Source organism: Bombina bombina, chromosome 4, assembly GCF_027579735.1.
Source record: "Bombina bombina isolate aBomBom1 chromosome 4, aBomBom1.pri, whole genome shotgun sequence".
Classification (NCBI taxonomy): Eukaryota; Metazoa; Chordata; class Amphibia; order Anura; family Bombinatoridae; genus Bombina; species Bombina bombina.
The window spans coordinates 1,231,647,828-1,231,671,210 of record NC_069502.1 but is presented as its reverse complement, the minus strand read 5'-3'; the positions used below and the strand labels follow the sequence as shown (position 1 = coordinate 1,231,671,210).

At 40.5% G+C, this 23,383-nt stretch overlaps 1 protein-coding gene across 1 annotated transcript in view; it reads right to left on the bottom strand.

The window, feature by feature from the left end:
• The window catches only part of TTBK1 (tau tubulin kinase 1), a 557,016-nt gene that overhangs the window by 468,655 nt on the left and 64,978 nt on the right, over window positions 1-23,383 (bottom strand). Inside the window, exon 2 of the mRNA XM_053712777.1 lies at window positions 23,004-23,151. Coding sequence (XP_053568752.1) covers window positions 23,004-23,151 — 148 coding nt within the window. The remainder of the gene's footprint in view (window positions 1-23,003; window positions 23,152-23,383) is intronic.

Below are 23,383 nucleotides of genomic sequence, written 5' to 3'. Positions count from 1 at the left end.
CATATAGATTGTTAATAAAACAGCAGTGAAGGTTTGTCAATAGACATTTATGCAACTGTGAATTCCTTTTCTCTCCCTATAATTAGTATTAAAGGGACATAAAGCCCAAACATTTTCTTTCATGATTCGGATAGAGCATGCACATGCAAACAACAGTCCAATTTACTTCTATTATCAATTTTGCTTCTTGGAATCCTTTTTTGAAGAAGCAGCAATACATTACTGGGAACTAGCTGAACACATTGATTAGTCAATCACAAGAGGCTTATATGTGCAGACACCAACCAGTAGCTAGCTCCCATCTTCTGAGCCTATCTAGATATGCTTTTCATCAAAGGATACCAAGAGAATGAAGCAAATTAGATAAAAGAAGTACATTGGAAAGTTCTTTAAATGTGTGTGCTCTGTCCCTTTCGTGTCCCTTTAAGTGCATCTCCATCTAGTGACTTTAATGGTTCAGTGCAGGCAGGCCACTAGTTTCTTATAAATATTATTGTAAAAACAATGGCTGCGCTAAAGTAACAATGTATCGTGCTCTTACCCTGAAGCTTGTCTATGTCACTTCCTGTTTCAGCTACAGGAAGAGAGACCCTTTCAGTTCCTAGCAGTGGGCTCTGTGATTTGTGATACATATGTACTTACACTACTTGCCTGGAGACACCTGGCATTATGTCTGAGTGTTTATTTAAGCCTCAATTCAACATTTTAACAGGCTTTAGGTAATTTCACTTTTTCTGGGGTTTCCTGGGAATTGTGGTCTTTCTAACACAGGATCTCCAAAACTGCCTATGGGGGATATTTATTAAAGACTCAACAATGCTGCATTCGCCAGCACCAATACGCTCGCCTAACATCACGGCCGCGGACCTGAATACGATCTCCATATTTATAAAAAAAAAAGATGCGCACCAAGTACGGGGCGATCAGCATCGGACTGTTGTTAACTAACAGTCATCGATCTCGCTGCTATTTGGCTTTTTACCAACTTTATTTATGCCCTGTCACTAAACGCTGCCACTATACTAAAATGTTTAACCCCTATCCCGTCGCTCCCAGACCCCGCCGCAACCTAAATAAAGTTATTAACCCCTATCCCTCCACTCCCGGACCCCGCCGCAACCTAAATAAAGTTATTAACCCCTATCCCACCGCACCCGGACCCTGCCTCCACTAAATAAACATATTAACCCCTAAACCTCTGGCCTCCCACATCACTACCATTAACTAAACCTATTAACCCCTAAACTGCCAGTCCCCCACATCGCCAAAAACTAAATTAAGCTATTAACCCCTAAACCTAACAACTCGCTAACTTTACATTAAAATTACAACATCCCTATCTTAAAATAAACAAACTTACCTATAGAATTAAAAAAAACTAATTCTAAACTATTAATTAACCTACCCTAACTATTATACTAAAATTACATTAAACTAGCAAATAAATTAACTATATTACATATTAAAAATCCCTAACCCTACTCAAATTATTTAAATCTACTATTAAAAATTACTAAATTACAAAAAAAATAAACGCTAAGTTACAAAAAATAAAAAACTTTAAAAAATTATGAAAAAAAACATAATTTATGCTTACCTGATAAATTTATTTCTCTTGTAGTGTATCCAGTCCACGGATCATCCATTACTTATGGGATATTCTCCTTCCCAACAGGAAGTTGCAAGAGTCCACCCACAGAAGAGCTGCTATATAGCTCCTCCCCTAACTGCCATATCCAGTCACTCGACCGAAAACATGCAGAAAAAGGAAAAACCATAGGGTGCAGTGGTGACTGTAGTTTAAATGAAAAAATTACCTGCCTTAAAATGACAGGGCGGGACGTGGACTGGATACACTACAAGAGAAATACATTTATCAGGTAAGCATAAATTATGTTTTCTCTTGTTAAGTGTATCCAGTCCACGGATCATCCATTACTTATGGGATACCAATACCAAAGCTAAAGTACACGGATGAAGGGAGGGACAAGGCAGGTACTTAAACGGAAGGTACCACTGCCTGAAAAAAAAAACCCTTTCTCCCAAAAATAGCCTCCGAAGAAGCAAAGTATGAAGCGCAGACCAAGACGCCGTCTTGTAAATCTGTTCAACAGAAGCCTCATTTTAAAAAGGCCCAAGTGAAAGCCACAGCTCTAGCTGTAAACCCTTCAGGAGGCTGCTGTCCAGCAGTCTCATAAGCTAAACAAATTATGCTTTTTAACCAAAAAGAAAGAGAGGTTGCTGAAGTCTTTTGACTTCTCCTCTGTCCAGAGTAGACAACAAACAAAGTAAATGTTTGATGAAAATCTGAAGTAGCTTGTAAGTAAAACTTTAAAGCACGAACCACGTCCAAATTGTGTAATAGACGTTCCTTCTTTGAAGAAGGATTAGGATACAAGAATGGAACAACACTCTCTTGAGTGATATTCTTGTTAGATACCACCTTAGGTAAAAAAAAACAGGTTTGATACGCAGGACTACCTTATACGTACGGAGGACCAGATAAGGAGAATCACATTGTAAAGCCGATAACTCGGAGACTCTACGAGCCGAGGAAACAGCTACCAAAAAGGAACTCTCCAAGATAAAAAGTTTGATATCTATGGAATGAAGAGGTTCAAACGGAACTCCTTGAAGGTTCTTAATAATCAGGTTTTAAGCTCCATGGCGGAGCAACAGGTTTAAACACAGGCTTGGTTCTAACCAAAGCCAGACAAAATGCCTGAACGTCTGGAGTATCTGCCAGACGCTTGTGCAAAAGAATAGACAGAGTAGAATCTGTCCTTTTAAGGAACTAGCTGACAACCCTTTTCTCAAAATCATCTTGGAGAAAAGATAATATCCTGGGAATCCTGACTTTACTCCATGAGTAACCCTTGGATTCATACCAATAAGATATTTATGCCATAACTATGTTAAATTTTCCTAGTGACAGGCTTTCATGCCTGTATTAAGGTATCAATGACTGACTCGGAGAAGCCATGCTTTGATAACATCAAGTGTTCAGTATCCAGGCAGTCCATCTCAGAGAAGTTTAATTTAGATGGTTGAAAGGACCCTGAGGTAGAGGGTCCTGTCTCATAAGCAGAGACCATGATGGAAAGGATGATATGTCCACCAGAACTGCATACCAGGTCCTGCGTGGCCACACAGGCGCTGTCAAACATACCAAGCACTCTCCTGCTTGATCTTGTACAAAGACCTCCGGAGGGAACTCCCCCTTCCCTGGATGAAAAAGTCTGACGACTTAGAAAATCTGCCTCCCAGTTCTCAGCACCTGGGAAATGGATAGCTGATAGACAAGAGAGAGTCTCTGTCCAGTGAATTATGTTAAGACTTCTAACATCGCTAGGGAACTTCTGTTCCCCCTTGATGGTTGATGTAAGCCACAGTCGTGATATTGTCCGACTGAAATCTGATGTACCTCAGAGTTGCTGAGGCCAAGCCTGAAGAGCATGGAATATCGCTCCCAGTTCCAGAATATTTATTAGAAGGAGGGTCTCCTCCTGAGTCCACTATCCCTGAGTCTTCAGGGAGTTCCAGACTGTATCCCAACCTAAAAGGCTGGCATTTGTTGTAATAACTGTCCCATCTGACCTGCGGAAGGTCATACCCCTGGACAGATGGACCCGAGATAGCCACCAGAGAAGAGAATCTCTGGCCTCTAGGTCCAGATTTAATAGGGGAACAAATCTGTGTAATCCCCGTTCCATTGACTGAGCATGCATAGTTGCAGCGGTCTGAAATTAAGGCGTGCAAACGGTACTATGTCCCTTGCCGCTACCATTAAGCCGATTACATTCATGTACCGAGCCACCGAAGGGCGCGGATGGAATGAAGAACACGGCAGTAATTTAGAAACTTTGACAACCTGGACTCCGTCAGGTAAATTTTTCATTTCTACAGAATCTATCAGAGTCCCTAGGAAGGAAACCCATGAGATTGGGGATAGAGAACTCTTTTCTTGTTCACTTTCCACCCATGCGATCTCAGAAATGCCAGTACTACGTCCGTATGAGACTTGGCAATTTGGATGTTCGACGCCTAAATAAGGGGCCACTTCTATGCCCCGCGGCCGAAGGAACGCCAAAGCGACCCCAGAACCTCCATAAAGATTCTTGGGGCTGTAGTTAACCCAAAGGAAAAAGCTACAAACTGGTAATGCCTGACTAGAAAGGCAAAACTGAAAGAAAAAAAAACAAAAAAAAAAACGATGGTGAACCTTATGCATTGTAATGTGAGGATAAGCATCCTTCAAATCCATTGTAGTCCTCTATTGACTCTCCTGGATCATAGTTAAGATGGTACGAATATGGAATTCTGAGGAATTTGTTTAAGATCTTTAGATCCAAAATAGGTCTGAAGGTTCCCTCTCCTTGGGAACCACAAACAGATTTGAGAAAAACTCTGTCCCTGTTCCTCTCTTGGAACTGGATGGGTCTCGTACACAATGTAAGAATGCCTCTTTCTTTATCTGGTTTGCAGATAATTGTGAAAGGTGAAATCTCCCCTTTTTTAGAGGGGAAGCTTTGAAATCCAGAAGATATCTCTGGGATATAATTTCCAATGCCCAGGGATCCTGGGCATCTCTTGCCCACGCCTGGGCGAAGAATGAAAGTCTGCCCCCTACAGGATCCGCTACCGGATAGGGGACCGTTCCTTCATGCTGTCTTAGAGGCAGCAGCAGGCTCCTTGGCCTGCTTATCTTTGTTCCAGGTCCGGTTGTCTCCAGACCGTCATGGACTGAGCAAAAGTTCCCTCTTGATTTGCCTTAGAGGAAGTTGATGCCACACCTGCCTTGAAGTTTCGAAAGGCACGAAAATTAGACTTTTTGGTCCTTTGATTTGGACCTGTCCTGAGGAAGGGCATGACCTTTTCCTCCAGTGATATTAGCAATAATCTCCTTCAAACCAGGCCCGAATAGGGTCTGCCCCTCGAAGGGAAGTTAAGTAGCTTATTTATTAAAGTCACGACAGCTGACCATGATATAAGCCATAGCGCTCTGCGCGCCAGTATAGTAAAAACAGAATTCTTAGCCGTTAGTTTAGTCAAATGAACAAAGGCATCAGAAACAAAGGAATTGGCTAGCTTAAGTGCTCTAAGCTTGTCAAGAATATTCATCCAATGGAGTCGCTACCTGTAAAGCCTCATCCAGAGACTCAAACCAGAACGCCGCAGCAGCAGTGACAGGAGCAATGCTTGCAAGGGGCTGCAGGATAAACCTTGTTGAATTAACCTTTTCCTAAGGTAACCTCTAATCTTTTATCCATTGGCTCTAAAAAAGCACAACTGTCCTCGACAGGGATAGTGGTACGCTTGGCTAGAGTAGAAACTCTTTTCTCCACCTTAGGGACTGTCTGCCATAAGTCCTGTGTGGTGGCATCTGTTAGAAACATTTTTCTAAAAATAGGAGGGGAAGAGAATGGCACACCTGGTCTATCCCATTCCTTATTAATAATTTCTATAAATCTCTTTAGGTATTGGAAAAACATCAGTACACACCGGCACTGCATAGTATTTATTCAGTCTACACAATTTCTCTGGCACTGTGATTTTAACACAGTCATTCAGAGCAGCTAAAAACTCCCTGAGCAACCAGTGGAGGATCTTAAGCATAAATTTTAGATGTAGAAATATCGGAATCAGGTTAAATCATCTTCCCTGAGTCAAAAATATCACTCACAGACTGAAGCTCCCTTCAGCTTCTGCATATTGTGAGGCAGTATCAGACATGGTTCTTAACGCATCTGTATGCTCTGTATCTACCCCCAGAGCTATCTTGCTTTCCTTTAATTTTAGGTAGTCTGACTAATACCGCTGCCAGAGTATTATTCATAACTTTCGCCATGTCTTGTAAAATAAATGCTATGGGCGCCCTTGATGTACTTGGCGCCATTTGAGCGTGAGTCCCTGAAGCGGGAGTCGAAGAGTCTGACACGTGGGGAGAGTTAGTCGGCATAACTTCCCCCTCAACAGAATCCTCTGGTAAAATAAACGCTATGGGCGCCCTTGATGTACTTGGCGCCATTTGAGCGTGAGTCCCTGAAGTGGGAGTCAAAGGGTCTGACACGTGGGGAGAGTTAGTCGGCATAACTTCCCCCTCGACAGAATCCTCTGGTGATAATTTTTTAAAGACAAAAAATGATCTTTATTGCTTAACATGAAATCAGTACATTTGGTACACATTCTAAGATGGGGTTCCACCATGGCTTTTAAACATAATGAACAAAGAGTTTCCTCTATGTCAGACATGTTTGCACAGACTAGTTATGAGACTAGTAAGCTTGGAAAACACTTTAAATCAAGTTAACAAGCAAATATAAAAAAACGTTACTGTGCCTTTAAGAGAAACAAATTTTGTCAAAATTTGAAAAACAGTGAAAAACAGTGAAAAAAGGCAGTAAATCAAACGAAATTTTTACAGTATATGTAATAAGTTAACAGAGCATTGCACCCACTTGCAAATGGATGATTAACCCCTTAATGTAAAAAACGGATCAAAAAAACGACATAGACGTTTTTTAACAGACAAAACAAACTGCCACAGCTGTACTGTGGTCTTACCTTCCCTATAAACGATTTTGGAAACCTTTTTAGCCCTTTAGAGATGTCCTATAGTATTCATGGGACTGCTGAGGGAAACTGGATGATTCATTTTGTAATTTTAACTGCGCAAAAAAGCGCTAAAATAGGCCCCTCCCACTCATATTACAACAGTGGAAAGCCCCAGGAAACTGTTTCTAAGCAAAATTTAAGCCAGCCATGTGGAAAAAACTAGGCCTCAATCAAGTTTTATCACCAAAGCATATATAAAAACGATTAAACATGCCAGCAAACGTTTTATATTGCAAATTTACAAGAGTATATAACTCTCATAGTAAGCCTGATACTAGTCGCTATTAAATCACTGTATTTAGGCTTAACTTACATTAATCCGGTATCAGCAGCATTTTCTAGCAAATTCCATCCCTAGAAAAACTTATAACTGCACATACCTTATAGCAGGATAACCTGCACGCCATTCCCCCTCTGAAGTTACCTCACTCTTCAGACATATGTGAGAACAGCAGTGGATCTTAGTTACTTCTGCTAAGATCATAGAAACACGCAGGCAGATTCTTCTTCTAAATGCTGCCTGAGATAAAATAGTACAACTCCGGTACTATTTAAAAATAATAAACTTTTGATTGAAGAAAAAACTAACTATCTTACACCACTTTCCTCTTACTACCTCCAGCTATGTTGAGAGCTTGCAAGAGAATGACTGGATATGGCAGTTAGGGGAGGAGCTATATAGCAGCTCTGCTGTGGGTGGACTCTTGCAACTTCCTGTTGGGAAGGAGAATATCCCATAAGTAATGGATGATCCGTGGACTGGATACACTTAACAAGAGAAAAAAAAACAATATAAAAAATAAAAAAGAATTACACCTAATCTAATAGCCCTATAAAAAAAAAAAGCCCCCCCAAAATAAAAAACACCGCCTAGCCTACAATAAACTACCAATGGCCATTAAAAGGGCTTTTTGAGGGGCATTGCACCAAAGAAATCAGTTCTTTTACCTTTAAAAAAAAATACAAACACCACCCAACAGTAAAACCCACCACCCAACCAACCAACCCCCCAAATAAAAAGCCTATCTAAAAAAACCTAAGCTCCCCATTGCCCTGAAAAGGGCAATTGTATGGACATTGCCCTTAAAAGGGCATTTAGCTCTTTTACCGGGCCAGACCCTACTCTAAAAATCAAACCCACCCAAAAAACCCTTAAATAAACCTAACACTAACCCCTGAAGATCCACTTACAGTTTTTGAAGTTCCGCTTGAAGGATCCATCCAGCCGGCAAGAAGTCTTCATCCGGGTGGCCTCTTCCATCTTCATCCATCCGGCGAAGTCTTCATGCATGCGGCCTCTTCTATCTTCATCCATCCGGCGCGGAGCGGGTCCACCCTGAAGTCATCCGGCGTGAAGCTTCTCTTCAATACGGTCGCCGCAGTAAACTGGAACTTGAATGCAAGTGACATCATCCAAGATGGCGTCCCTTGCATTCCTATTGGCTGAAAGGTTCCAATCAGCCAATAGGATGAGAGCTCAACCCTATTGGCTGATTGGAACAGGCTTTTTATTTGGGGGGATTGGTTGGTTGGTGGGTTTTACTGTTGGGGGTGTTTGTATTTTTTTTTTACAGGTAAAAGAGCTGATTTCTTTGGGGCAATGCCCGCAAAAGGCCTTTTTAAGGGCCACTGATAGTTTATTATAGGCTGGGGGTTTTATTTTTATTTTGGGGGGGGGGCTTTTTTATTTTGATAGGGCTATTAGATTAGGTGTCATTCGTTTTTATTTTTGATACTGTGTTTTTTTTTTCCGTAATTTAGTGTTTTTTATTTTTTATAACTTTTTTTGTAATTTAGTAATTTTTAATAATGTTAAATAGTAGATTTACATAATTTGAGAAGGGTTAGGGTTTTTAATATGTAATTTAGTTAATTTAATTGCTAGTTTATATTAATTTTAGTATAATAGTTAGGGTAGGTTCATTAATAGTTTAGAATTAGTTTCTTTTAATTCTACAGGTAAGTTTAAATTTATTTTAAGATAGGGATGTTGTAATTTTATGTAAAGTTAGCGGGTTGTTAGGTTTAGGGGTTAATAGCGTGATGAATTAAAGTACCGCTAATTTTTAGTAATGTTTACAACGCCGTGACCGAGTCAGCTTAACTTGACATTCACTTTAAAGCGGCTACTTTTTTTGTAGTGTCTTTCTTATGTTTGTACAAGATACTCCCGAGGTTTAGCAGTTATTAAGTGCTCTGTGTAAAAAAAAAAGGCACTTGGAGCAGTTTATAAATCCCACAAAAACTTTAGCCCTGTATACAACATTTAAATAATTTACTTATGCTGCCGACGGTTCAGAGGCCACTACATATTAATCTGCAAACAAATTAAACTATTCAGCCGAGCAAACACATTGCCCTGGCTGCTGCTGCGGCGGCACCCTCCCCCCGCATCACCTTGCCCCAACGCAGTGATCTGACTTTTTTTCTTCTTTTAGTTGTAGCAACAGTTTGATATCAACCTGCCCCTTGTCCCCTCACCCTCCTGCCTGGGTAGCAAGACCGCCTCTCTAACATGCAGGATCAGAAGCAATGCCTGCTTTATATGACATAATAATGGAGACTGGGTGCGGTCACTCCTCACACGGCAGGGATAGGGCTAGGAGTATGCTGCAATTTGGAAGTTGCTGTGAGCTTTATTCTGAAAAGAGCTGTAAGGTTTGTTGGATCACAACTGCAGAATTAACCTTTCAGAAAGAATGAGAGAGAAAGATATATGGTATATATCTCCTGATTAGTTGGTTACAGGAGAGAGTGTATACACAGTTGATTGTTTTAAGTGTCCATTTTTTATATGAGAGAGTATATGCATGCAACTGAGTTAATAACGTTATTTAGCAGATGTATATTTGAGTTGTAGTAAAAAGCATTCTTCATATACATTAACTGGACAGCAGTACTTGTGCAGGAATAACTTATAAGTGCTGTACCTTGAGCTGCAATGGAGTTTGAGACGGAGTACACAGCGGAGCGTTCGTGACATCACAACTAGGGTGTGTGAGCCTGAGCCAATGATGTCCGTGGAATTGCTGACAGGCTAGGTAGAGGGGAGAGCTCACAATGCTCTCTAACAAGCTGATGTAGGAACCGGATCAATTAGCGATGGTAAGTGGTTCTCTGGTACTGTTTGTAAAATAAAGTCCAGCAATATAACACACCAGGTCGGCTGTAGATAGTGATATTGTCCCAAACATTAAATGATCACTTGATAGGAAGTCTTGAATTGCTGATTGTTGTTTGTCCTCAAAATTACTATGTAAGGCTTGAAAGCTCCGGTAGTAAACACTAATATCCAGCAATAAACAATGGTAGAAGAAATGAATAACAGTTAATGAACTGTAGAGCCAAGCTTGAAGTTGTGGAGGCTTCAGTTAGAGCATGTTTAGCTACTCAAACTTAGAACTATTGGCAATGAGCCATGAGCATGATGGGAATGTATAGACGTCTCTTAAAGAGACGGGAATGTATAGACTTCTCTTAAAGAGACAGGAACATTCAGATTAAACACATGACAGATCCCCCCGTCAAAGTGGCTGCACTGCAGCCATAGGAGCAGGTTTATCAGGATGAGACTGGTGAAATCGCGAAAGCAACCTCGTTGCATTAAGATGAGATGAAGGTTCCCAAGAATCATCCTCAGGGAGGAAACCCTTTCAGCGTACCAAATACTGCAGGGTACCCTTGTGCCAACGGGAATCTAAAATGGACTTAATTTCAAAGATTTGTGCTGGAATCACAGTAGAATGCTGTTGTCTGGTTGGAAAATATGGTTTAAGAAGTGAGACATGAAACGTCGAATGAATGCGATAAGATGATGGGAGATCCAATTTCACAGCATTTTCATTGATAAGCTGTGTAATCAAAAAAAGGTCCTATGAACAATTGAGAGAACTTTTTGCTAGGTGTTTTAAGTCTCAGGTGTTTGGTTGATAACCACACTCTATCACCTACTTTATAATTAGGTGATTTCCTTCTCTTGTTGTCATAATAATGTTTTTGACGATCTTGTGCTGCCTTAATATTGGCTTGTAGTTGAGAAAAAGTATCCGCAAGTGTATTAATAGTATCATCAACATGAGGTGAGGAGGAAGGAGAGTATACAAGTGGAAAACTGGATGAAAACCATAATTAGCGAAGAATGGAGAACATTTGGTGGAAGAGTTCATTAGATTATTGTAGGCAAATTCTGCTGTATACAAATTATCAGACCAATGATCTTGATGGAATGAACAGTAACAACGGATATACTGTTCTAACCACTGGTTGACCCTCTCCGTCTGGCCATTAGTCTGCGGATGGTAAGCGGTGCTGCATCGATGATCGATCTTAAGAATGGCACAAAGCTCTTTCCAGAATCTTGAGGTAAACTGGGTGCCACGATCTGTGATAATGATGTTAGGAATGCCATGTAATCTTACAACTTCCTTCATGAAGAGATATGCAGTCTGTGAAGCTGTAGGAAGTTTCTTGTAGGGAACAAAATGGGCCATCTTTGTAAGAAGGTCAACCACAACTAGTATCGTGTTAAAATTAGATGATCGAGGTAGATCCACAATAAAATCCATCCCGACAGTAGTCCATAGACGATTAGGTATAGGAAGTGGTTTCAACAAACCATAAGGACGAAATTTCAGTGGCTTTAGGGTGGCACAAACCTGACAAGAGTTAACAAAGTCCTTTACATATGTGACCAAATTAGGCCACCAATAATTTCTGCCAATCAAATCAGTAGTTCTAGTTATACCTGGGTGTTCTGCTAGAGGGGAATCGTGATGAGTAGTAGTCAAGCTCTCCCTGATGTCAGGTGGAATATAGATCTAATCATCATAATACAACCCATCTTTGCCCAACCGGAGGACGTCTTTTGGTATGGAATTATCCTGTTGTTGTGAAGAGCGAATTTGTTCATGAGAAATATGGGTAACACTAAGGAAATGTTTCGGAGATAGTATTGTTTGTAATGGAATGTCAACAGGTGGAGGTGTTAGAGATCTTGAAAGAGCATCTGCTTTCCCATTCTTCGAACCTGGACGGTAGGTTATATGGAAGTTAAATCTAGTAAAATATAAGCTCCATCTGAGTTGTCGAGCAGAAAGAGTTTTACTTGTTTGTAAATATTCTAGATTCCGGTGATCTGTATAAATGGTTATGGGGATAGTTGTACCCTCTAGTAGATGGCGCCAGTGCTCCAAAGATTTCCTAATGACAAGGAGTTCCTTTTCTCCTATGGAGTAATTCCTTTCAGGTGCTGACATTAGCTTTGAAAAGAAAGCCACTGGATGAATGGGATCTGTGAGTGAGACCTGTTGAGAGAGTATGGCTCCAATAGCGTAATTTGAAGCGTCAACCTCTAAAATATAAGGCAAATGAGGGTTAAGAAAATGCAAAATGGGTGCAGAAGAAAATGATCTCTTAAGTAAATTGAATGCTGATTGTGCGTCTTCATTCCATACAAAGGATGATTGATTACCTGTTAGAGATGAAAGAGGTTTAACAATTTGTGAAAAACCCTTAATAAATTTTCGGTAAAAATTGGAGAAACCGAGAAACTTTTTAACTTCTTTCTTAGAAGTAGGAATCGGCCAATTTAGGGTGGCATCAACCTTGTTGTCTTCCATTCTAAGACCGTTGGGAGTGATTTGATAACCTAAGAAGGAGAGTTCTGTTACATGGAAAAGACATTTCTCTGGTTTGGAGAATAACTGATGAGTACGAAGCCTATCTAGAAAGCAATGTACATGCTTCAGGTGTTCCTGCATGTCCTTTGAGTAGATGAGGATGTCGTCTAAATAAACCACCAGGCACACGTCCAACAAGTCCTTGAAGATATCGTTTATGAACCGTTGAAACGTGGCTGGGGCATTGCAAAAGCCGAAAGGCATCACAAGATACTCAAAAAGACCATAGCGTGTCCTGAAAGCTGTTAACCACTCGTCTCCTTTACGAATGCGCACAAGGTTATAAGCACCTCTTAGATCTAGCTTTGTATAAATCTTCGCTTCACTAAGCCTCTCTACCATCTCTGGGATCAGAGGAAGAGGATACCTATTCTTAATGGTCCTTTTGTTAAGTTGACGGTAGTCTATAATTGGACGTAGGGAATTGTCTTTATTTTTTACAAAAAATATGCCAGCTCCAGCAGGTGAAGTGGACGGTCTGATGAAACCTTTCTTTAGGTTTTCGTCCAGGTAAATCTTCAGGTGTTCCAGTTCAGTTTGCGAAAGTGGGTATATGTGCCCAAATGGAATTGAGGATCCTGGTAATAGTTCTATGGGGCAGTCATAGATGCGGTGTGGTGGTAGGGTCTCAGCTTCCTTCTTATCAAAGACATCAATATAATCCCTGTAGACCTCTGGTATGTTAAGAGTTGGTACAGCTTCGCTATGAAGAGATGTTTTAAAATGAATGCAGTTTTCCTTGCAAAACTGAGAATCGAACTCAACTAGTAACTCTTTCCAATCAATAGTAGGTTGATGTTTCTGTAGCCAAGCCAAACCTAGAACCAGAGGGAAAAGAGGAGATGGGAGAACATCAAATTTAATCAATTCTGAATGTCCTGTAGAAGAAATCATTGTTAAAGGAATAGTTTCGTGTAAATAGGAGTATCAACAGAGCCATCAATAACATGAATGGAGACTGGTGTATTTTTCTTTTGCAGGGGTATTTTATTAATTTTAGTCAGATCAACATCTATGAAGTTGGATTGTGCTCCGGAATCAATGATGGCATTAGTTGACACCTCCTGATGACCCCACTGCAAAGAGATAGATAAAGTACAGTAAGCTGAATCAATGATGCAATTTGAGAAACAATTTTTTACAGGAAAAAACTTACTAGGTTTTTGACGTTGAAGAACTGTACATTCTCTGACGGAGTGGTTAGGAGATGCACAATACATACATAAATTCATCCTCCTACGCAACCTTTCTTCTGGTAGCAGAGGGCCTTTAACAAAGCCAATCTCCATGGGAACAGGTGATTCCTTAGAATTAGATGAGGAATAATGAGAAGTGTAGGAACGATGTGGTGCATCTGAATGCTGGCGTTCTGCACGCCTCTCCCTGAAGCGCCTATCAATCTTGATGGAAAGCTCTATCAGTGCCTGTAAAGATCTTGGGGTATCTGCACGGGCTAATTCGTCCTTCAGTGCATCACTAAGACCAATTCGGAATTGATTTCGAAGTGCCACATCACTCCATTCCGTATCCTTTGAATAAAGTTTGAATTCTGTGAGGTATTCTTCTACTGGCCTACGGCCTTGTTTAAGGGAACGCATTAAATTCTCTGCAGTAATTTGCTTCTGTGTATCTTCATATAAGGTACCCATTTGAGAAAAAAAAATCAGTTAAAGATCCTAGGACTGGATCATCATTTTCAAAAAACATATCTGCCCAACTGCGGGGTTCACCTCTCAAAAAGGAAATAACTGTCATAACTTTAATTCTTTCATTAAAGTAGGTCTTTGGCCTCATCTGAAAAAGTAAATAACAGGAGTTCCTGAATTGTCTGTACATGGAGCGGTCTCCGGAAAACTTCTCTGGCATAGAGACCTGAGGCTCAGGGGTATTATCCTTGATGATATTACAAAAAGTCTCATTTTGTAATTGTACATCCCTTAAGCCCTGTGTTAATTGATCTACCCGTTGGCTTAAATTATAGACAATTGTGGGTAAGTCTGCTGGATCCATCATAATAATTTTAGGTCAATAGTTATGTAAGGTAGCTGCAATTTGGAAGTTGCTGTGAGCTTTATTCTGAAAAGAACTGTAAGGTTTGTTGGATCACAACTGCAGAATTAACCTTTCAGAAAGAATGAGAGAGAAAGATATATGGTATATATCTCCTGATTAGTTGGTTACAGGAGAGAGTGTATACACAGTTGATTGTTTTAAGTGTCCATTTTTTATATGAGAGAGTATATGCATGCAACTGAGTTAATAACGTTATTTAGCAGATGTATATTTGAGTTGTAGTAAAAAGCATTCTTCATATACATTAACTGGACAGCAGTACTTGTGCAGGAATAACTTATAAGTGCTGTACCTTGAGCTGCAATGGAGTTTGAGACGGAGTACACAGCGGAGCGTTCGTGACATCACAACTAGGGTGTGTGAGCCTGAGCCAATGATGTCCGTGGAATTGCTGACAGGCTAGGTAGAGGGGAGAGCTCACAATGCTCTCTAACAAGCTGATGTAGGAACCGGATCAATTAGCGATGGTAAGTGGTTCTCTGGTACTGTTTGTAAAATAAAGTCCAGCAATATAACACACCAGGTCGGCTGTAGATAGTGATATTGTCCCAAACATTAAATGATCACTTGATAGGAAGTCTTGAATTGCTGATTGTTGTTTGTCCTCAAAATTACTATGTAAGGCTTGAAAGCTCCGGTAGTAAACACTAATATCCAGCAGTAAACAATGGTAGTAGAAATGAATAACAGTTAATGAACTGTAGAGCCAAGCTTGAAGTTGTGGAGGCTTCAGTTAGAGCATGTTTAGCTACTCAAACTTAGAACTATTGGCAATGAGCCATGAGCATGATGGGAATGTATAGACGTCTCTTAAAGAGACGGGAATGTATAGACTTCTCTTAAAGAGACAGGAACATTCAGATTAAACACATGACAGATCCCCCCGTCAAAGTGGCTGCACTGCAGCCATAGGAGCAGGTTTATCAGGATGAGACTGGTGAAATCGCGAAAGCAACCTCGTTGCATTAAGATGAGATGAAGGTTCCCAAGAATCATCCTCAGGGAGGAAACCCTTTCAGCGTACCAAATACTGCAGGGTACCCTTGTGCCAACGGGAATCTAAAATGGACTTAATTTCAAAGATTTGTGCTGGAATCACAGTAGAATGCTGTTGTCTGGTTGGAAAATATGGTTTAAGAAGTGAGACATGAAACGTCGAATGAATGCGATAAGATGATGGGAGATCCAATTTCACAGCATTTTCATTGATAAGCTGTGTAATCAAAAAAAGGTCCTATGAACAATTGAGAGAACTTTTTGCTAGGTGTTTTAAGTCTCAGGTGTTTGGTTGATAACCACACTCTATCACCTACTTTATAATTAGGTGATTTCCTTCTCTTGTTGTCATAATAATGTTTTTGACGATCTTGTGCTGCCTTAATATTGGCTTGTAGTTGAGAAAAAGTATCCGCAAGTGTATTAATAGTATCATCAACATGAGGTGAGGAGGAAGGAGAGTATACAAGTGGAAAACTGGATGAAAACCATAATTAGCGAAGAATGGAGAACATTTGGTGGAAGAGTTCATTAGATTATTGTAGGCAAATTCTGCTGTATACAAATTATCAGACCAATGATCTTGATGGAATGAACAGTAACAACGGATATACTGTTCTAACCACTGGTTGACCCTCTCCGTCTGGCCATTAGTCTGCGGATGGTAAGCGGTGCTGCATCGATGATCGATCTTAAGAATGGCACAAAGCTCTTTCCAGAATCTTGAGGTAAACTGGGTGCCACGATCTGTGATAATGATGTTAGGAATGCCATGTAATCTTACAACTTCCTTCATGAAGAGATATGCAGTCTGTGAAGCTGTAGGAAGTTTCTTGTAGGGAACAAAATGGGCCATCTTTGTAAGAAGGTCAACCACAACTAGTATCGTGTTAAAATTAGATGATCGAGGTAGATCCACAATAAAATCCATCCCGACAGTAGTCCATAGACGATTAGGTATAGGAAGTGGTTTCAACAAACCATAAGGACGAAATTTCAGTGGCTTTAGGGTGGCACAAACCTGACAAGAGTTAACAAAGTCCTTTACATATGTGACCAAATTAGGCCACCAATAATTTCTGCCAATCAAATCAGTAGTTCTAGTTATACCTGGGTGTTCTGCTAGAGGGGAATCGTGATGAGTAGTAGTCAAGCTCTCCCTGATGTCAGGTGGAATATAGATCTAATCATCATAATACAACCCATCTTTGCCCAACCGGAGGACGTCTTTTGGTATGGAATTATCCTGTTGTTGTGAAGAGCGAATTTGTTCATGAGAAATATGGGTAACACTAAGGAAATGTTTCGGAGATAGTATTGTTTGTAATGGAATGTCAACAGGTGGAGGTGTTAGAGATCTTGAAAGAGCATCTGCTTTCCCATTCTTCGAACCTGGACGGTAGGTTATATGGAAGTTAAATCTAGTAAAATATAAGCTCCATCTGAGTTGTCGAGCAGAAAGAGTTTTACTTGTTTGTAAATATTCTAGATTCCGGTGATCTGTATAAATGGTTATGGGGATAGTTGTACCCTCTAGTAGATGGCGCCAGTGCTCCAAAGATTTCCTAATGACAAGGAGTTCCTTTTCTCCTATGGAGTAATTCCTTTCAGGTGCTGACATTAGCTTTGAAAAGAAAGCCACTGGATGAATGGGATCTGTGAGTGAGACCTGTTGAGAGAGTATGGCTCCAATAGCGTAATTTGAAGCGTCAACCTCTAAAATATAAGGCAAATGAGGGTTAAGAAAATGCAAAATGGGTGCAGAAGAAAATGATCTCTTAAGTAAATTGAATGCTGATTGTGCGTCTTCATTCCATACAAAGGATGATTGATTACCTGTTAGAGATGAAAGAGGTTTAACAATTTGTGAAAAACCCTTAATAAATTTTCGGTAAAAATTGGAGAAACCGAGAAACTTTTTAACTTCTTTCTTAGAAGTAGGAATCGGCCAATTTAGGGTGGCATCAACCTTGTTGTCTTCCATTCTAAGACCGTTGGGAGTGATTTGATAACCTAAGAAGGAGAGTTCTGTTACATGGAAAAGACATTTCTCTGGTTTGGAGAATAACTGATGAGTACGAAGCCTATCTAGAAAGCAATGTACATGCTTCAGGTGTTCCTGCATGTCCTTTGAGTAGATGAGGATGTCGTCTAAATAAACCACCAGGCACACGTCCAACAAGTCCTTGAAGATATCGTTTATGAACCGTTGAAACGTGGCTGGGGCATTGCAAAAGCCGAAAGGCATCACAAGATACTCAAAAAGACCATAGCGTGTCCTGAAAGCTGTTAACCACTCGTCTCCTTTACGAATGCGCACAAGGTTATAAGCACCTCTTAGATCTAGCTTTGTATAAATCTTCGTTTCACTAAGCCTCTCTACCATCTCTGGGATCAGAGGAAGAGGATACCTATTCTTAATGGTCCTTTTGTTAAGTTGACGGTAGTCTATAATTGGACGTAGGGAATTGTCTTTATTTTTTACGAAAAATATGCCAGCTCCAGCAGGTGAAGTGGACGGTCTGATGAAACCTTTCTTTAGGTTTTCGTCCAGGTAAATCTTCAGGTGTTCCAGTTCAGTTTGCGAAAGTGGGTATATGTGCCCAAATGGAATTGAGGATCCTGGTAATAGTTCTATGGGGCAGTCATAGATGCGGTGTGGTGGTAGGGTCTCAGCTTCCTTCTTATCAAAGACATCAATATAATCCCTGTAGACCTCTGGTATGTTAAGAGTTGGTACAGCTTCGCTATGAAGAGATGTTTTAAAATGAATGCAGTTTTCCTTGCAAAACTGAGAATCGAACTCAACTAGTAACTCTTTCCAATCAATAGTAGGTTGATGTTTCTGTAGCCAAGCCAAACCTAGAACCAGAGGGAAAAGAGGAGATGGGAGAACATCAAATTTAATCAATTCTGAATGTCCTGTAGAAGAAATCATTGTTAAAGGAATAGTTTCGTGTAAATAGGAGTATCAACAGAGCCATCAATAACATGAATGGAGACTGGTGTATTTTTCTTTTGCAGGGGTATTTTATTAATTTTAGTCAGATCAACATCTATGAAGTTGGATTGTGCTCCGGAATCAATGATGGCATTAGTTGACACCTCCTGATGACCCCACTGCAAAGAGATAGATAAAGTACAGTAAGCTGAATCAATGATGCGATTTGAGAAACAATTTTTTACAGGAAAAAACTTACTAGGTTTTTGACGTTGAAGAACTGTACATTCTCTGACGGAGTGGTTAGGAGATGCACAATACATACATAAATTCATCCTCCTACGCAACCTTTCTTCTGGTAGCAGAGGGCCTTTAACAAAGCCAATCTCCATGGGAACAGGTGATTCCTTAGAATTAGATGAGGAATAATGAGAAGTGTAGGAACGATGTGGTGCATCTGAATGCTGGCGTTCTGCACGCCTCTCCCTGAAGCGCCTATCAATCTTGATGGAAAGCTCTATCAGTGCCTGTAAAGATCTTGGGGTATCTGCACGGGCTAATTCGTCCTTCAGTGCATCACTAAGACCAATTCGGAATTGATTTCGAAGTGCCACATCACTCCATTCCGTATCCTTTGAATAAAGTTTGAATTCTGTGAGGTATTCTTCTACTGGCCTACGGCCTTGTTTAAGGGAACGCATTAAATTCTCTGCAGTAATTTGCTTCTGTGTATCTTCATATAAGGTACCCATTTGAGAAAAATAAATCAGTTAAAGATCCTAGGACTGGATCATCATTTTCAAAAAACATATCTGCCCAACTGCGGGGTTCACCTCTCAAAAAGGAAATAACTGTCATAACTTTAATTCTTTCATTAAAGTAGGTCTTTGGCCTCACCTGAAAAAGTAAATAACAGGAGTTCCTGAATTGTCTGTACATGGAGCGGTCTCCGGAAAACTTCTCTGGCATAGAGACCTGAGGCTCAGGGGTATTATCCTTGATGATATTACAAAAAGTCTCATTTTGTAATTGTACATCCCTTAAGCCCTGTGTTAATTGATCTACCCGTTGGCTTAAATTATAGACAATTGTGGGTAAGTCTGCTGGATCCATCATAATAATTTTAGGTCAATAGTTATGTAAGGTAGCTGCAATTTGGAAGTTGCTGTGAGCTTTATTCTGAAAAGAACTGTAAGGTTTGTTGGATCACAACTGCAGAATTAACCTTTCAGAAAGAATGAGAGAGAAAGATATATGGTATATATCTCCTGATTAGTTGGTTACAGGAGAGAGTGTATACACAGTTGATTATTTTAAGTGTCCTTTTTTTATATGAGAGAGTATATGCATGCAACTGAGTTAATAACGTTATTTAGTAGATGTATATTTGAGTTGTAGTAATAATCATCCTTCATATACATTAACTGGACAGCAGTACTTGTGCAGGAATAACTTATAAGTGCTGTACCTTGAGCTGCAATGGAGTTTGAGACGGAGTACACAGCGGAGCGTTCGTGACGTCACAACTAGGGTGTGTGAGCCTGAGCCAATGATGTCCGTGGAATTGCTGACAGGCTAGGTAGAGGGGAGAGCTCACAATGCTCTCTAACAAGCTGATGTAGGAACCGGATCAATTAGCGATGGTAATTGGTTCTCTGGTACTGTTTGCAAAATAAAGTCCAGCAATATAACACACCAGGTCGGCTGTAGATAGTGATATTGTCCCAAACATTAAATGATCACTTGATAGGAAGTCTTGAATTGCTGATTGTTGTTTGTCCTCAAAATTACTATGTAAGGCTTGAAAGCTCCGGTAGTAAACACTAATATCCAGCAGTAAACAATGGTAGTAGAAATGAATAACAGTTAATGAACTATAGAGCCAAGCTTGAAGTTGTGGAGGCTTTAGTTAGAGCATGTTTAGCTACTCAAACTTAGAACTATTGGCAATGAGCCATGAGCATGATGGGAATTTATAGACTTCCCTTAAAGAGACAGGAACATTCAGATTAAACACATGACAAATACCCATCGTACAACTGTAAAGCAATAAACAGCCTGGGATTAAAGGGGAGATAAATCTCTAGCGATGCTGATGATCCGACTCTGAGTCTGAACTTCTCTCAGATCTTACCCGTGGCCAGAGTAGTCCTGACCGCCGTCCTCAGAAACTCACAGCACAATGCCACACTCCACTAGTAAGTAGACACAGTGAGGGTCCTGAGGTGACTAATCAGAACCTTCAAGTTAGTCCACGAGACAACACCGTGTCATGGTCGATGCCTTCTCATGCCTGAGTTCAAAGACGAGTCAACACAGCACATGCAGTCACATGCGCCAAAAACAACTGACTGTGTATTGGTAGCATGTGGTCACGTGATGACATGTATGGGCCCAATAGAATTTAATTTTAATTTTTTTTAAATGCATTGAGCAATGACAGACGTCAATCTTCCCGGGACAGCTGGACAGACCCCTAAAATTGAGACTGTCGCATGAAAATAGGGACAGTTGGGGGGTATGCGCACACCATACACATATACACACACACAAGCATACACATGCGAACACAAATACAATAAACTCCAAAAGTCTGAGTCTACCTCAATCTGCTTTTATTTCAGCATTGTTGGAAAACTATTTTTTTTATAAAATACCAGCACACACAATATTTTTCTATTTTTTGGGTCATACTAAATGTTTAGACTTAGTTCTTTGATGAAGAAGTGATTTAGAGACAACCACTCTGCCATAAAGACCATTGACGTACTGGAATAGGAGATTCCTGGTTTAACTGGGCTTTTTCACGCAGATGCTGTTCTATCCCATAATGGTGTTTGCTTGATATACTGGTCTTCTGATGGTGGGATCACTTTAGGTCTGCCTGGTCTTGCTTTGATGAAAATAATTTGGTTTCAGGAAACCTGCTCAGTGTAACACTGTACTGCAAACCTCATAGAAATATTAACCTTAGCTGCAATTTGGCTCTAATAAAGTATTTCAGCATTCAGAAATTCTCCTTGCTCCACTAAGATCCTTCGAAATAATCACAAAAGGTGTTTCAACTAATGCACTTCTTCAAAGGCCTTATGAGTAACTCTAGTAGAACTACTAGCAGGACAATACTAATATAATGAATATTACATTGTAAGACAAAAACAACTTACTTGTACTACAATGTTACCCTTTTAATTAAATGTTAATAAAATGTATTTGCAAATAATGTGTATAGAGGCTATTCATGTAAATAACAATAAAGAGATCTCAGTGTTAAATAATAATTATCATCTGATTTCAGTAGTTTAGTACTTTTTTATATAATCAAATAAAACCAGCTGGTTATGGTGGACTCAGACTATGAAGCACTATGAAAAGGATAAAGAATTCTTCAAAATGTATATAGTGAAAAGTAAAACACAAAGTATCCCAATGCCCTACTGTTCTAGACCAGCTATGTAAATATTAAATTAAAACTGGCACAGACACATGAGGACAGATGTGTTTATACCTCAGGTGACAGGACACATGGGAACAGATGTGTTTATAACACAGGGGACAGGACACATGGGAACAGAGGTGTCTATAGCACAGGGGGCAGGACACATGGGAACAAATGTGTTTATAACACAGGGGACAGGACACATGGGAACAGATGTGTCTATAGCACAGGGGACAGGACACATGGGAACAGAGGTGTCTATAGCACAGGGGGCAGGACACATGGGAACAGAGGTGTCTATAGCACAGGGGGCAGGACACATGGGAACAAATGTGTTTATAACACAGGGGACAGGACACATGGGAACAGAGGTGTCTATAGCACAGGGGACATGACACGTGGGAACAGATGTGTCTATAGCACAGGGGACAGGACACATGGGAACAAATGTGTCTATAGTACAGGGGACAGGACACATGGGAACAGATGCGTTTATAACACAGGGGACAGGACACATGGGAACAGATGCGTTTATAACACGGGACAGGACACTGGGAACAGATGCGTTTATAACACAGGGGACAGGACACGTGGGAACAGATGTGTCTATAGCACAGGGAACAGGACACGTGGGAACAGATGTGTCTATAGTACAGGGGACAGGACACATGGGAACAAATGTGTCTATAGTACAGGGGACAGGACACATGGGAACAAATGTGTCTATAGTACAGGGGACAGGACACATGGGAAGAAATGTGTCTATAGCACAGGGGACAGGACACATGGGAAGAAATGTGTCTATAGCACAGGACACATGGGAACATATGTGTCTATAGCACAGGACACATGGGAACAGATGTGTCTATAGCACAGGGGACAGGACACATGGGAACAGATGTGGTTATAGCACAGAGGACAGGACACATGGGAACAGATGTGGTTATAGAACAGGGGACAGGACACATGAGAACAGATGTGTCTATAGCACAGGGGACAGGACACATGAGAACAGATGTGTCTATAGCACAGGGGACAGGACACATGGGAACAGAGGTGTCTATAGCACAGGGGGCAGGACACATGGGAACAGATGTGGTTATAGCACAGGGGACAGGACACATGAGAACAGATGTGTCTATAGCACAGGGAACAGGACACATGAGAATAGATGTGTCTATAGCACAGGAAACAGGACATATGGGAACAGATGTTTAAAGCACAGGGGACAGGGGACATTGGGACAGCTACAACTTCTCACCTTGCAGCTTTTTCAAAACGGCCACCTCCATTTTTAACACTTGCTTTGGCTGCTGCGCAGACTCCACCTTCAGGGCGACATTTTCTCTGGTAAGGAGATCCATTGCCTCATATATCTCCCCAAACCCTCCACCACCAATCTTCTTCAGCTGCAGGAGCACAAGGAACAAATAATAAAAAAACAATATTAATTTACTTCATAAACCCTGTAAGGGGTTGTTTACAGTTCACCACATTAGGATGACTCACGGCAGTGAGATACTAGGTGTGGGTTTCGATTTACAGTACCATTGAAAGCTGACAAGGCCAGAACCGGTTACAACGTTAAGCAGTAAGATTAAATTCCATGCCTAAGGCAACTACTGCTTTACCATGTAAGAG